The sequence below is a fragment of the Leucopleurus acutus genome (genome assembly GCF_964270905.1).
Source record: "Leucopleurus acutus genome assembly, chromosome: 2".
Classification (NCBI taxonomy): Eukaryota; Metazoa; Chordata; class Mammalia; order Artiodactyla; family Delphinidae; genus Leucopleurus; species Leucopleurus acutus.
The window spans coordinates 166818268-166832397 of NC_139143.1; the positions used below are offsets into that span (position 1 = coordinate 166818268).

General features: G+C 46.2%; 1 protein-coding gene across 1 annotated transcript in view; it reads left to right on the top strand.

Moving 5' to 3' along the window:
• Window positions 1-14130, top strand: part of CSMD2 (CUB and Sushi multiple domains 2) — a gene marked incomplete at both ends in the record, with an annotated part of 666422 nt that overhangs the window by 346762 nt on the left and 305530 nt on the right. Inside the window, 1 exon segment of the mRNA XM_082863599.1 lies at window positions 3204-3325. Coding sequence (XP_082719725.1) covers window positions 3204-3325 — 122 coding nt within the window.

Here is a 14130-nt window from a genome sequence, read left to right on the forward strand (position 1 = left end):
TGTCTTTCGGGCAATCATTTAAAGGAAAAAGGAGCGAGAGACTTAGGTGAATTTGCAAGAAAATGATCATAATGGTGGACCATGGGGTCTAAGTTGGGTAAGGATGGACGAGAAGACAGGGAGCTGATGGTGGAGAGAAAGTTGGTGTCAGTGGAGTGAGATACAGATGAAGGTCAGAGAAGACTTCCTCCGGGGGGTTAGCAATTGTTTGTGGAACAAAACACTGGCGGGAGGAGAAAGCTCTCCACTGCAGAGTGCTGCGGACCCAGGAGGGGGAGATGGGCTTCACTCACGGCAGGAGTTGGAGGAGGCAGTTCTGAAAGATGATGCAGCTACAAGTCAGAGTTTGTTTGCCTTAGAATTGGTGGTCAGGAGGTGGTTCTAGAGAGAGAACTGTGGAAAAGAAAGGATGAGGAGGGAGGTCAGTAGTAGGAGAAGTGAGGGAAGCCAGCATGGAGCAGGGTGGGAATAAGATGTGGGGAGAAGATAGAAGACCAGAGGCACTTCACCTGGAGCAGTTCCCTTTTTGGTACCAAGTTGTTTTGATGCCAGAACTGGCTGTGGGTCTAAATGATATCTCCCTAGAGTCCCCTGGAATACTGCCCCTGTTATATGGTGTAGTGATGTTCAGAGGAAGAATGGGACTTTGCAGCAGAGCTTGGGCATGGAAGGTCCTGGAAAAGCCTCCTGAAAGCTATCCAGCAAGGCATTTGATGGGAAAAGGCAGATAGAGAAACATAGATATGTGTTTATTCATTTATTCAGTCGCTGTCTGAGTATCAGCCATCTCGCCAGCCCTTGTGGGTCGCAGCGATGAGCTATCCATCTGTTGGTGGGATCCCAGCTGCCGGCTGCTCAGGGAGAAGTCTGTCTGTCTGCAGACCCCCTGACCTTACCCAGACAGCAGAGGAAAAAGGGAGCTGATGCTCCATTCGGAACCTATTTTTAGGTGCTCCATGCTAACTAGCTGCAGATTGTAATATTTTAATTAAACCCCTCTAAGCCCTTAAAGTGGTAAATGCCTTTTTGACCTGTTCTCTCTAATTTATCTTCAGCACATTTCAACAAACTGCAAATACCATCTAATTTTTGGAAACAAGTGCAGGATAAATTAAGTCTGAAGCTGAGGGCTTTTGGCAGCAAAACCTGTCTCCCGAACAGGTGTAAAGGTCGTGCTGGTAGACATTTCTCAGGATCCCCTGCAGGCCTAGCAGGCGGAATCCACAGGTCCTCTTAGCAAAGGTGGGCTGGGATCAGGGTTTCGGTTTTGACGACCTTATTCTAATTTGTTTAGTGATGTTGTCAGTCTCCAGTGTGGTCATGGGAAGAAAAATCCTGTAAAGAAACTTCAGGAAAGGTAGAATAAAGATCCCTGGCCTTGAGAAATCTTGGGGACAGTGAGATGGAATGAACATGATATCAGAGTCTGACAGTCCCAGCCCCCACTTTGTTAAATATTGACGATGTCCCGGATCCTGGTGAGCCTTCTATCCAAACTCTCATAGAGCCTTCTATCTCAAACTCTCATCCTCGCCGTGCCTCGGTGGGGCAATATCACGAGTCCCATTTTACAGATGAAGTAGAATCAGAGAGGTTTTCTAACTTACCAGACTTAAACACACAGCAAGTGGACTTCAAACCCAGAATGCCAAGCTGGTAAACCCCACAGCCTGCTCTCTCCTCCCCATGCGGTGCCGCCTTCAGTCCCAGTTGTATCAAGTGGAATCAGTGATTGTCAGTGTTTCTCAGCACAGTATTACAGGAGCAATCAGATGCACGGGAGGGGAGTGCGGGAGAGGGTTCCCCTAGGGCTTTGTTCAAACTTGATTCAACATTTGAGGTCAGGATGAGAAGATCCTTCAGGTGCAGGACTTGGGAGAGCCAGCAATTCTGACCCCGGGTCTGTTGCACGTAACCCCTGACAATACTCGCTCCACTCGGTTGTAACTGTTTTTCACATCTGTTCCCTCCACTTGCTGGTGGCCCTTCAGAGAAGAGGGATTGTGTCTTAGACACTTTTCTCTCCCCACACTCTGCCTGGCCTGTTAATAGGCTCTCAGTATATGTGGGAATGAATGAGCACAGGAATGAGTGTGTGAAATGAGAAGAGATTAATTATGTCCAGAGCTGGGGAGGCCCTCCTAGGAAGGGTTTCCTGGGAAAGGTTTATCACAGCCCTGTCCACACGCGGAGAGGAGTTCTAGGATATTTTGTCCCATCAGAGGAAACCAGGTTTGACACCACTTTCATTTTATATACTCAGGCTCACTATTTCTTTACCGTTAGGCATTTTGCCTACAATTAAGATAAATTGCCATGTGGGCAGCAACAGAACAGACTCGTAGAACCTTTATTAAAATAGCTGAGCACTAACATTGAAGAATGAAGTGGTTGGAACTAAAGAACACGTTTTTAAAGAAGGCAAACACCTAGATACAATGTAGTACCTTAACTGGTATCAATCACTACTTAATCTAATTAGTTTAGAAGCTATTTTAAAGAGCTTAATTAGATTAAGTTGTGATTGATAACACTTTATATCTACTTGAGGAGAGCACTTCTAATTTACCTTGAATCTTTATGCTTCTAGTCAAAAGCCTATTTCAGGCACATGCTAAGTGTGGGGAAGTACTTTATTGTCCCTGAAATCACTCTAGGTGCCTGGCACCGGGCTGAGCCAGAGGCCCCCGGCAGAGTCCTTGGGCTCAGACATCTGATACCTAGTGGGGTGGCCTTGACAAGGACACCCTGAGATTCTACTTCAGGAGGCCTGAGAGAAAATGGGGGAATGCAGAAAAGTCAGCAGAGCAGGAGGAGAGCAGTTTAGCAGGCCCATAGGGGCATGGAGTCCACCTAGCTTGAGGTCAAGGTGTGTAGTAGCCCACACCCTCTTGGTAGAGATGTGCTGCTCGGTAACAGTGGAGACAGGGTAGGGGGCTTGCTTAGCCTGACGGTGGAAGTTCATCGTTGCCTAGAGAGCAGCGGGTCAAGGCATGTGGGGCCTACTCCTCCCCCAGTGTTTGGGGAACTGTGACTTCCTTTGAGCCCGCTAAGAACCATGGGGGAAGGAAACAGGAAGTAGGAAGTTATATCTGGGGTGGGATGTACAAACTTCAGTCTCTTCTGGGCTGGGAGTGGGAGGTGGGGATGGGAACTCATCCTAACCTAAACCAAAATGCTTGTCTTCCATCTCCTCCCTGCAGCCCGTATGTGTGATGCCCACCTTCGAGGCCCCTCAGGCATCATCACCTCCCCTAATTTCCCCATTCAGTATGACAACAACGCACACTGTGTGTGGATCATCACAGCACTCAACCCCGCCAAGGTAAGGCTCTTGGGGAGGATGGGGAGTGTCCTATGGGCAGGACTGGATTGGGGACAGTTGTTCTACCAGGGATTTCAAACCCAGAACTTGGTTGTGGTAGATTCTCTGCAGACAATTATTAAAAATTGTTTTTACTAAATACCAAGTAGATAAAAAGCATACTTGTAAAATATAAGATATAAAGAACATCAATACAACAAACACCTGTGTAGCCATCTCCCCACTCAAGAAAAAAAAAAACACACACACACACACACACACACACAGATATCTTAGTGATGTGTGTCCCTCACTAACCTCATTCCGTTCCCTATCCCTCGGGTCACCATCACCTCGATTGTGTGCTTTATTTTTCCTCTGCTCTTCTTTATAGTTAGCACATAAGTATGTATCCATAAAAATATTTAGTTTGCCAGCATTTGAACTTCATATAAATATAATCATGTTGTATATAGTGTTAATCAAGTTCACTCAGAATTATGTCCTTAAGATTTATCTGTGTTGTCGTGTATCATTTTGCACTGCTATATACATCTTTTCACATCTTTATTTCCGAGTTAGTGCTTTTTTTCCTGTGAAGTGCCCTTTGTTCTCTAATAAATTTTATAAGTATCTTGCCAAGATCCACAAAATGACCTGTTGCAATCTTTATTTTAATTATACCAAAACTACAGATAAATTGGAGAACTGATATCTTTATGAGACCAAGTCTTCCAGTCCATTAATATGCTATATCTATATTTACTTAGGGCTTCTTTAAGGGCTTTCAGTAAACTTGTGTCATTTTTCCATTGTAAATCTTGTACAATTCTTAATATATTTATTCCTAGATATATTTGATGTTCTTTTATAAATCATATCTTTTAAGATTTTATTTTCTACCTTTTTCTTGCATGGTGGTTAGAAATGCAATTAATTTTTTACTTTGATTTTTGTATATAGCAGCTATTCCATAATAATTTATCTGTGAATTCTTTGGAGTTTTATACATAAGACAGTTATCATCTGCAAGGAATGATGGTTTTGTTTCTTCCTTTTCAATCTTATACCTTTTCTTCAACCTTTTTCTTGCTCCAATGTTCTGCCTAGAATCTCCAGTGTAATGCCAAACCATTGTGATGATGGTAGGCACTTTTGCCATGGTTCAGTGTTAAACACAATGTTTTACTTCCTCACCATTAAGTATGATGTTTGCTGAAGTCTTTTTCTTAAATTTATAGTTCCTTTCTAGTCCTAGTTTGCTAAGAGCTTTTATTGTGAATGAATGTTGACTTTTATTAAGCATCTTTCTATATCTATTGATATAATCATATGATTTTCTCCTTTATTATCCTGTGTGGTGAATTCCACTGGTTGATTTTTCTGATGTTAGACCAACCTTGTATTCCTGAGATAAACCCAACCTGGTCATTTAGTATTATCATTTTTAAACATGCCTATATTTGATTTACTAACATTTTGCATAGTGAATTTGCTTCTATTTTGTTATGTATTATATATATAACAAAATAGAATATATTATACACACACACACACACACACATACATACATACATACATACACATGCATACACACACACACCTGCCAGATCTCTGTGTCAAAATATTTTTAACCTCATAAAATGATTTGGAGTTTTTCCTCTTTCTATCCTACCTTTGTTTTTGGTGTTCTACAATTTCACTGTCATATGTCTAGTTGTGAATATTTTTGTATTCATCCTATTTGATTTCATTAAGCTTCTTGAATCTATGGATTGCATCTTTCATCAGTTTGGGAAAATTTTTAGCCACTGTCATTTTGACTGTTGTCTCTCCTTTATTCTCTCTCTTTTCTGCTTCTGGAAGTCTGACAAGGCAGACTTCTATGGTTTTCTCTTATTCTGTTCAATAATTCTCTGTTCCGTTATGTCTAACTCTGTCGAAGTCATTCACTGGAGATTTATTTTAATTTCAAATATCATTATTTTTAGTTTATGAAGTCCTATTTAGTTTTTTTTTCAGGTGCTTTTGAGCTAATTTTATAATCTCTTGCTCCTTACATATATTTAAGTTATTTAAATAAGTTAAACACATTTATTTTATATTCTGTGTCTATGAATCTCAGTATATGAAACCTTCACAAGTGTCGCTCTGTTGCCTGTTGTTTCTCACCTGTTGCCCCCAGAACCATGTTTCTTTCTTTGTTTTGTAATTTTTGACTGTGTGGTTAGAATCATAAACTTTGTCTGTGGGAATTCCTTGAGACCTGGGTAGAAGCTAGTGTGTTTGCTTCTGCTCAGTGCCTGGGGGCATTACCAGCCAGAAACCGCTTCAGACTAAATTCTCAGTATGAAGGTTTCAAACCACCCAAGTAATCTGAAGGCTGAAAACCCATGTGAAGACAGATTTATCATGATGGAGTCTCAGGGGAAGTTTTCTGTTTGCTGTTCACTCAGTGTCAAGGTCTGAGATAAACAATCAGCCTCGAGATCTACCCAGAGGGTAGCAGTGCTGTATGAGAAGGAAGGTAGGCTTATTTCTAGCTCATCCTCACACTAAAGGTGCAGCCTTAACTAGCTCAGCTGTGTTCAGGGGTGTCATCGAGAGTCCCTAACTTTGGTGGACCCTGACCTTTCTCTCCTTCTCCCTCTTCTCCACAAGGCCCTGAAAACCAAAGCTCTACTTCACCAGTTTTTAAAAATGCACCCAAGGCCAAAGCCAGCTTCATGCTCTGAATCACATTTTGTATCTCTACATTGACTGGGTTTTAGACTCTGAGAATTCTTACTATACTAGTCTTCTCAGGCTTCCATAACAAAATATAATAGACTGGGTGGCTTTAACAAGGGACAATTATTTTCTCACAGTTATAGAGGCTAGAAGTCTGTGATCAAGATGCCAGCAGATTCGGTTTCTGGTGAGGATTCTTCCCAGCTCATAGACAGCCTCCTTCTCACTGTGTCCTCACATGGCCTTTCCTCTGTGCACATTCAGAGAGAAACTTTCTGGTATCTCCTCCCTTCTTTTGAGGACACCAAACCCATTGGATTAAGGCCCCACCCTTATTACTTCATTTAACCCTAATCACCTTCCTAAAGGCCCCATCTCCAAATACCATCACATTGAGGGTTTGGATTTCAACATATGAATTTTAGGGGGATATAATTCAGTTCATAACACTTACTAACTTGTAAAAAGCTTTTTTTTTTTCTTTTTAAATTTTACTCAACATTTTAAAATTGTTTGCTCAAGAGTGCCTAGGACCATAATACTTGGAACACTGGAAACAGATTTCCTCTGCAAGGCATTTTACAAAGAAAGATTCATATTTTATCAAACCATTTGATGATGAACCTAGTCAATGGAGAAGGATGTTTCCTCCACATGAGGGTGGAAATGGAGGCTAAACCAGAAGAAGGACCTACTACCATGAAGTTGTTAAGTTGCTGACTAGAGGACTCTTTCTCGGGCATTGTTAAAAATGCTTATCTCTGTTTGCTTTTGAATCTGAAGGTGGAATACAGGAGGAAGTGTAGGTAAGGCGTGAGAATTTTCTGAGAAACAATTTGATTTGCCCTCAGAAGGCCTAGCCTTGGCTGGTGTGTGGAGGTCAATAGCCCCATATTGGTCACTACCCCACATGCCCTGCAGGAGGTCACTCCAACCTGGGTTTCTGAAGCCAGCCCCTCTGAAGGACAGTCCCTCAGAGTCAAGTTGTTCAGAAGGGTGTTCTTAGCAGCTTCGTGGGTTCTTACTGGGCTTCAGGTAGTGCTAGGAGAGCCCAGAAAGGCTGAAGGGAGTTCCTCACTGACACCACCCAGGAAGACAGCCAGAGAGCATACAACGCCGAAAGGAGGGTGTAAGAGTAGAAACTCGAAGTCTTAGACTGAAGACTCGGAGCTGTCTTTCTGCCAATGGCAGGGAAAATGCATAGTGTTTTCCTACCCCTGTTCACTGGCCCACAGGAGAGATACAAGTGTGTCCAAGGACTGCTTGTCTGGTCACTTTGGGAACATCTCCTTCAGCAAAAATCACAGCCTCTCCAAGTTCACAATAATTTTTATGAGATGAGCATTTATTCGTTCATTGACCATGATATGATCTCTGTCCTGCACAGGCGCGTGCACATAGGAGAGAAGTCATGTAAGGAAATGTAAAGCTAGAGTTTGGATAAGTGCTAATGGAGATGAGTCTAGAGTGCGATGGGAAAATCTAGGAAGGAGCCACTACCTGGAAGGTCAGGGAACTTTTCTCAGAGGAGGTGACATTTGAACAGGGTCTTGAAGGATAAGTAGGCTTAGAAATCAGTATTTCAGAGTGGATACGTGTGCAGAGGCACCAAGGTTTGGAACAGTCTCTTAGAACTGAAAATAATTCAACATGCTTATATCAAGATGAGGCTGGAAAGGTCAGCAAGATTTAGATCATGGTGAACACACATGCTTGGTAGAAAGGCTTGAGTTTTATCCTGAAACGGATTTTTAAGGGTAGAAGTGTTAGGCTGTTGGTAATAACAATAATAGCTATCTCTTATTGTATGCCTGTCATGTGCCAAGAACTGAGCTAGGCCTTCTGTGTAAATGAATTTCTTTCATTCTCTTCATAGCATAATTAAGTAGGTTTTAAAAAGACCCATTTGATGGATGAAAAAACTGAATCGTGGACAGGTTGAAGGTTAAGAAACTTAGTCATAACACATAACTGGGAAATAAGTGGCAGCACTGAGATTTAAACCCAGTCTTCCTGGGTCTATTGCCCATGAACTTCAGCAGCTATGCTGCGCTACTGGATGGAACAAGGTCTCAGAATAGATGGGAGGGGTTGGGACTGGTAGCACTGGGATCAGCCTTGGGAAGGATGAAGGCCATTCTTTCTTCTGAACCAGAGCAATAGGAGGAAGGTCTGAATTTTTGAAAGATTACTCTGACATCAGTAGAGCTATTAGAGAGGGAAACTGGGGAGAGTGAGACCAGTTAGGAGGCTGAAGCAGTTACCCAAGTAAGAAATCTGGGGTCGTCAGCCAAGGCTTTGGAGACATGAAGAGGAGAGACAGATTTAAGAGGAGTTTAGGGAATGGGATGGGACTTGACGGCTGATAGGGCGTGAGATGGAGGGAGAAGGAGAGGTCTCATTCAACGTTGTGTCCCAAGTGACCACCATAGTGCCTGGTATATAGTAGGCACTCAGTAAACATTTATTCAATGAACAAACAGATGATGACCCAGTGTTTTCTGACGTGGACCAATCGGTGGCTTTAAAAGGAAATACAAGAAGAGGAACAAGCTTGGCAGCAGTCAGGAGGGAAGCATGTGCATTTGAAGTGTCTGCATTTCATCCAGTGCAATTTGGATACACTGGTTGGAGACTGGATAAATCTGGGTTCAAGAGAGAGATTTGGGGGTCATTTCATCAACACACAGTTGGGAACAGAAGCGTAAGGAATGGATAACCCTTCTTGGAGAGAGCAAAGAGAATGAAAAGACATAGAATGGATCTGGGAACACAGTCCTTACAGATGAAGGAGATCCAGTGAAAGAAACAGAGAAGGAGCAGTCAGCGTGGTAGGAGGGAAATCAAGGTTCAAAAGCAGGAAGAGTTTCCAACCAGGATGTGTCTAATAATGGCAACGCTGAGAAGCGTCTTGTTGGAAAAGGACTGGAAAGAGACTGTCGGCTTTGGTCTTGGAAGAAGACCTTGCAGTGGAGCTTTGGGGGGGCAGAAACAGCAGTGGGATGGGGAGTGAATGGATGGGGACGGGGGGATGCTCAAGAGGCCAGACATGTAGACAGTCTTTTTGACTTCATTGTGAAGTGAGGGAAGGAGAAAGGGCACATGAGGGAGGTCGGGTGGATAGAAAGCTTTGGGCTACTTAGGGTGTTTGTTTAGGATATTGGGATTTTGAGCCCGTTTGTAGGCTGTGGGCAAAACAAGCACAGAGAAAGAGAATGAAGATGTAGGAGAAAGAGGATGGTGAGTGAAGGATCTGGAGCGAGTGAGAGGCAAATTGGACTGAGACTGCAGGAGCTCCTTGTACAATGAGCAGGTGAAGAAAATTGCTGTCATGAGAAGGAGGTGAGAGTTTTGCCCGCAGGAGTGCAGAGTAGGTCTCCTTATAATCATGGAATGATTACACATCCCTGGTACCTGTATGTGTGTGGGCATGAGGACCCTTCCTGCCATTTCATCCCCCTTGTAGGACCTCTCCTGGTTGAGCTTGAGAGGGAGATGGGAATGTTTCAGTGACTACGGCCACCTCCAAGGGCAATTGGAAGGTCCAAACAAGGCCCCAAAATGGTCTGGCATGGGAATGGCCGAGAACCTGTGTCAAGATGCCAGCCTTGCTTGAGTGCCATCGTCTGTACTGCTCTGCACTGTGGGAACAGGAACCGATAGTCTCATAGCAGAGGCAGGTGAAGGGTATGTCTCTCCTCGATAAACTAAGAATAAAACAATTAAAACCACCTTGGTCCATCCTCCCGGAAGCATCCTCCCGGAAGCTGGGCAGATTCAGGGAAAAGAGAAAAGGCGGCTCAGAGCAAGTGCTGCTGGCCTACTAGGCACACAGCTCTGCATCCTCCCTTTGACTGGGATGGTCTGGAGAAATGCGAGCCCCGCCTTGGCCAGATGGGCTATCTTAGTTTTTGTAGTCATTCTGCCCACAATAACATTTCCCAAATTTGGTCAATCATCAGAAATAGCTGGAGAAAGTTTAAAGACACACATTCCAAAGCTCTTTCCTCAAAGATCTGATTCAGTGGGTCTGAGATGGGAACCTGGAACCTACATTTTTAAAGAGCATCCTGGTGGTTCTGACCAACCTGGCGTATGCGATAAATAACAACCCCCTTCCCTCCCAGCAAAGCACACAAGGCCCTCCTGCCCACCTCCCCTCAGGCAGCCCTGGCTTCAGCCACACTGAACTCCTGGTTCAGACACAGCTGGCCCTTTAAGAACTCCATCCAGCACATCCTATCCCAGTGTGCCTTCCCTTCTCCTCCAGGCAAATCCCTACCCAACTTTGAGACACAGTTCAGATCCCTGCGCTTCAGAGAAGCCTTCCTAACTCCACCAGGTCTTAGTCCTGCCTCTGTTCCTCCAGCACTTCATCAGCCCCTTCCGTTTGCATGCATGTTGCATTGCACTGTGTTGGGAATCTCTTTCCTCCATAGCTCATGAGAGCCCCCAAAGCAGGAGTGGCATGTTGTTTATCTCTCCTGCAGTTAGCACAGTGCCGGGCACAGAGGAGGAGCTCAGCAGATGTTTGAATACGTTAACAACTGACGGAAGAGACCTGTCTCTGGGTCAGGTAGCTCCTCAGGTATGGCCCCGCCCATGCTGGGCCCCAGAGCCTCCTCCTGTTAGGACCCTTCAGCTCAGCCTCAGGAAGGATGTGGCTGATGAAATTTCCATGGTCAGGACTGAAACCCAGACCTGAGTCGGTGCCCCCTACTGGCGCCCATCGGCCTTTCCTTCACAGCTTCTCAGTATGAACTCAAGACGTAGGAGTCAATTTGCATATGATCCTCGCTGGATTTGATCAGGACAGTTAATCCACCTGTGCTAGAAAAGAAGTAAAAGGCAGGCAGGAGAGAAAGAGAGATACGGGAGGCAGAGGGCTGAGGACGCAAAGGAGAAGGAGGGGGCCTGGAAGGGAGAGGGAGAGTAAAGCGCATTTTATGAACTTCAAAGCCAAAGATAACAGCGTTTTGATTATTCGCTCCTTGGGGATTATCAGTGTCACTCTTCCCTTTGTAGATCTGAAGAACAGAGAAATAACTGTCCAGCCAGCAATGACGCTCTCGTGCAAATGTCAGGAACCCATGTGTTGGCCCTTTTGTCCACTCACTTATTCATTGAGCAAACATTCACTCTCACACTCTCTGTGCTGCGCCCCGCGCAGATGCTGGCTGGTGATGAGACAGGTTTTCCCTAAATTCCCCCACAGCTCATTCCTCACGACTGGGCGGCTCTAGAGGGACCCTTCCATGGCCTCCTCCTGTCCTGACCCTGATCCCTTTCCTTTTTACAGTTGTTTTCAGTTCCCGGTGTATTTTGGCATTCCTCTTCCCCTAGAGCTGGCCGTGGCCTGTTCCCACACACTCTCCTCTATTCGTGAAGACAAAGCCTGCTCCCTCCTCCAGCCAGGATTTTGTGCCCCTAGCGTTTGCCCCATCCCCGTGTTCCTCTGATTTCAGCACTCATCACACTGCGCTGTGTTTCGCATATACTCGTGTGTCTCCCCTTCTAGACTGTGAGGTCTCAGGGCATTGGCCATGTTTGTCTTCCTCTATTGCCTCTCCAAAGCCCAGCACCTGGCAAGGACGTATTAACTGTTGAATGAATAATTGAATGAATGAATCCATCAACCAATGAGTGAATGAATGGATGAAGGGCTTACTACTCTCAGAGCCAGCAAAGTTAAACCTGAGGTAGTGACCAAGGTTCCAGAACCTCTGAAAGTTCTCAGTCTCTGCCCCTGGGCTTTCTTTCCCAACCTCCTCGAAAACCTTCCTTAAAGGGGCTGGGGCTTCCCTGGTGGCGCAGTGGTTGAGAGTCCACCTGCCGATGCAGGGGACACGGGTTCGTGCCCCGGTCCGGGAAGATCCCACATGCCGCGGAGCGGCTGGGCCCGTGAGCCATGTCCACTGAGCCTGCGCGTCCGGAGCCTGTGCTCCGCAACGGGAGAGGCCACAACAATGAAAGGCCCGTGTAAAACAAAAAAAAACCAAAACAAACAAACAAAAAGGTGCTGGAGGCCTCTCTGCTTGAACTCCTGAGGGTTCAGAGCAGCCCTTCCACCAGACTCCCCTCCACCCCACCCCAGGAGCCAGTTCTCCAGCCCTGCCCTGGGCCCTCAGCAAGACCCAGGCAGGAGTCACCATGCAGGCCGTGCCCAGGGAAAGGGAGTTCCCTTCCTTTCATGGAGCTAATAGGCTGTTCAAAGCATTAGTATCCTGAGGCGGGAGGGGTTGGGGGAAGCCAAGGTCAGCCCTCAGGAGCTCAGAGAAGCGCTCTGAGGAGGAATAGGGAAGCAGGCCTGGAGCCGAGGGTTGTGGAGGGAGCTCTGACTCACAGGGAAGGGGCAGGGGCAGGCCATGGAAAGCCTAGGGTTTCCATGCCAAGAAGCGGAACTTTCTCCTGAGGCTCAAGAGTTGATAAACTTTTCTGTGGTGATGAAAGCCTTTCTTCAGAACCCATAGTCATTAGGTTCTGGTTGGCTGTGAGTTGCAGAAAACTCCTCCACAGAAGTTTAAACGAAACACTGATTATTTTCTCCATAACCCAAAGGTCCAGAAGTGAAGACTCCAGGGCTGGTTTAGTAGTTTTCTCAGTGTCTTGAGCACCTCTGCCATGCTTTGCTTGTGGCTCTTGTCCTCATGATTACAAGAAGGCTGCTTCACCTCTGTCCTCACATTTGTATTCCAGAAAAGCAAGGAGAAAGGTGGGAAAATGCCCCGAGGGCTCCTCAGCTCATGTCTCATTGCCCAGAATCCTGTCACTTCACTATCCTTAGCTCTGAGGTTAGCCACATATATTGCCACGCTCCAAACAAAGCCAGCGTTCTATTAAGATGCGTAAATGGTGGGAGGAACATTGAGTGAACCACTATGTCTGTCACAGAGTCCCAATCATGAACTAGATCAAAAGGAACTGCTTTGGTTGGAGCAAGGCCCTGCCCACTCTGGCTCTTTTCCCACCTCTCTTTGTGCCCCCTTAGAGCCTTTGTAGAACCCCGGGGTGCCTGGGAACTCAATTTGAAAACCATTGCTCTGGGCCAGAGGTCAGCAAACTTTCTGTAAAGAGCCAGACCATAAATATTTTAAGCTTTGAGGACCATGTGAGGTTTTTGTTGCACATTCTTCTTTGTAGTGGTTTATGTATTTTTTAACCCTTTAAAAAAAGTAAGAACACTTCTTAACTCAAGGGGCCAAACAAAAATAGGCCACGGGCCTGATTTGGCCCAAGGACCATAGTTATCCAACCCCAGCTCTAAGGGGTCGTGGGGCACAGGGTTTTTGGCACAGAGTGAAGGATGGGCAGCAGAGGCCAGAGCCCAGCTAGGAGGCAGTTATAGAAATGCAGTCACTGGACAGAACAATCTCAGTCTAGATCTCTTGGGACTCCAGCTTCCCAAAATATGCCTGAGAGCTGTCAGGTCCTCTGGAGCCTCGCTGAGACCTTGGGCACAGGCTGGCAGGACTGGGATCCCTGTCCTTCGGCTGGTCCTGGACGGTGCTCAGGAAGCAAGGAGTGTCCTCTGGGCCCACGGTGGGCACCCTCCAGGGTCCCACTCCCATTGCCCACAATTCTCCGGAAAGGCGGCTGTGTGCTGAGGGGTACAGTCTCCAGGATTCCCTCCCCCACCCGCTCTCTGCAATGAACACAGACTCAGCCTCCCCTAAGCCCTCGTCCCACTGCTGGGCCCTGGACCAGCCTCCTGGCAGGTCTCTCTGCCTCCAGCCCTCCCTCCATGCCGAGTTAGAGCTTCCCCCCCATCTTCACCCTCAAATCCAGACTGCTTGCTCTGGCCTGCCAGACAAAATGCAGACTCAGCCATGCTGCTCTCCCCTCCCCGCTGACCCCTCGGCTGCCCTCCCGGCTCCTTGTTTCCCTGTTCACTGCTCAGAGCATCTCCGGGACGGAGCCCACACCCTCCTCCATCCTGCAGGTCCCTGCACACCCACCTCCTCCATGCGGCCGCCTTTCATCTCTCCCTCCTTTGCCATCCTCCAATACTCACCATCTGCACCGTGCACTTGGCATTTAGGTTCTGCTGTAGATTGTAGGACAAGTGAGATAACTTATGGGAAGCAGCTAGCTCGGTG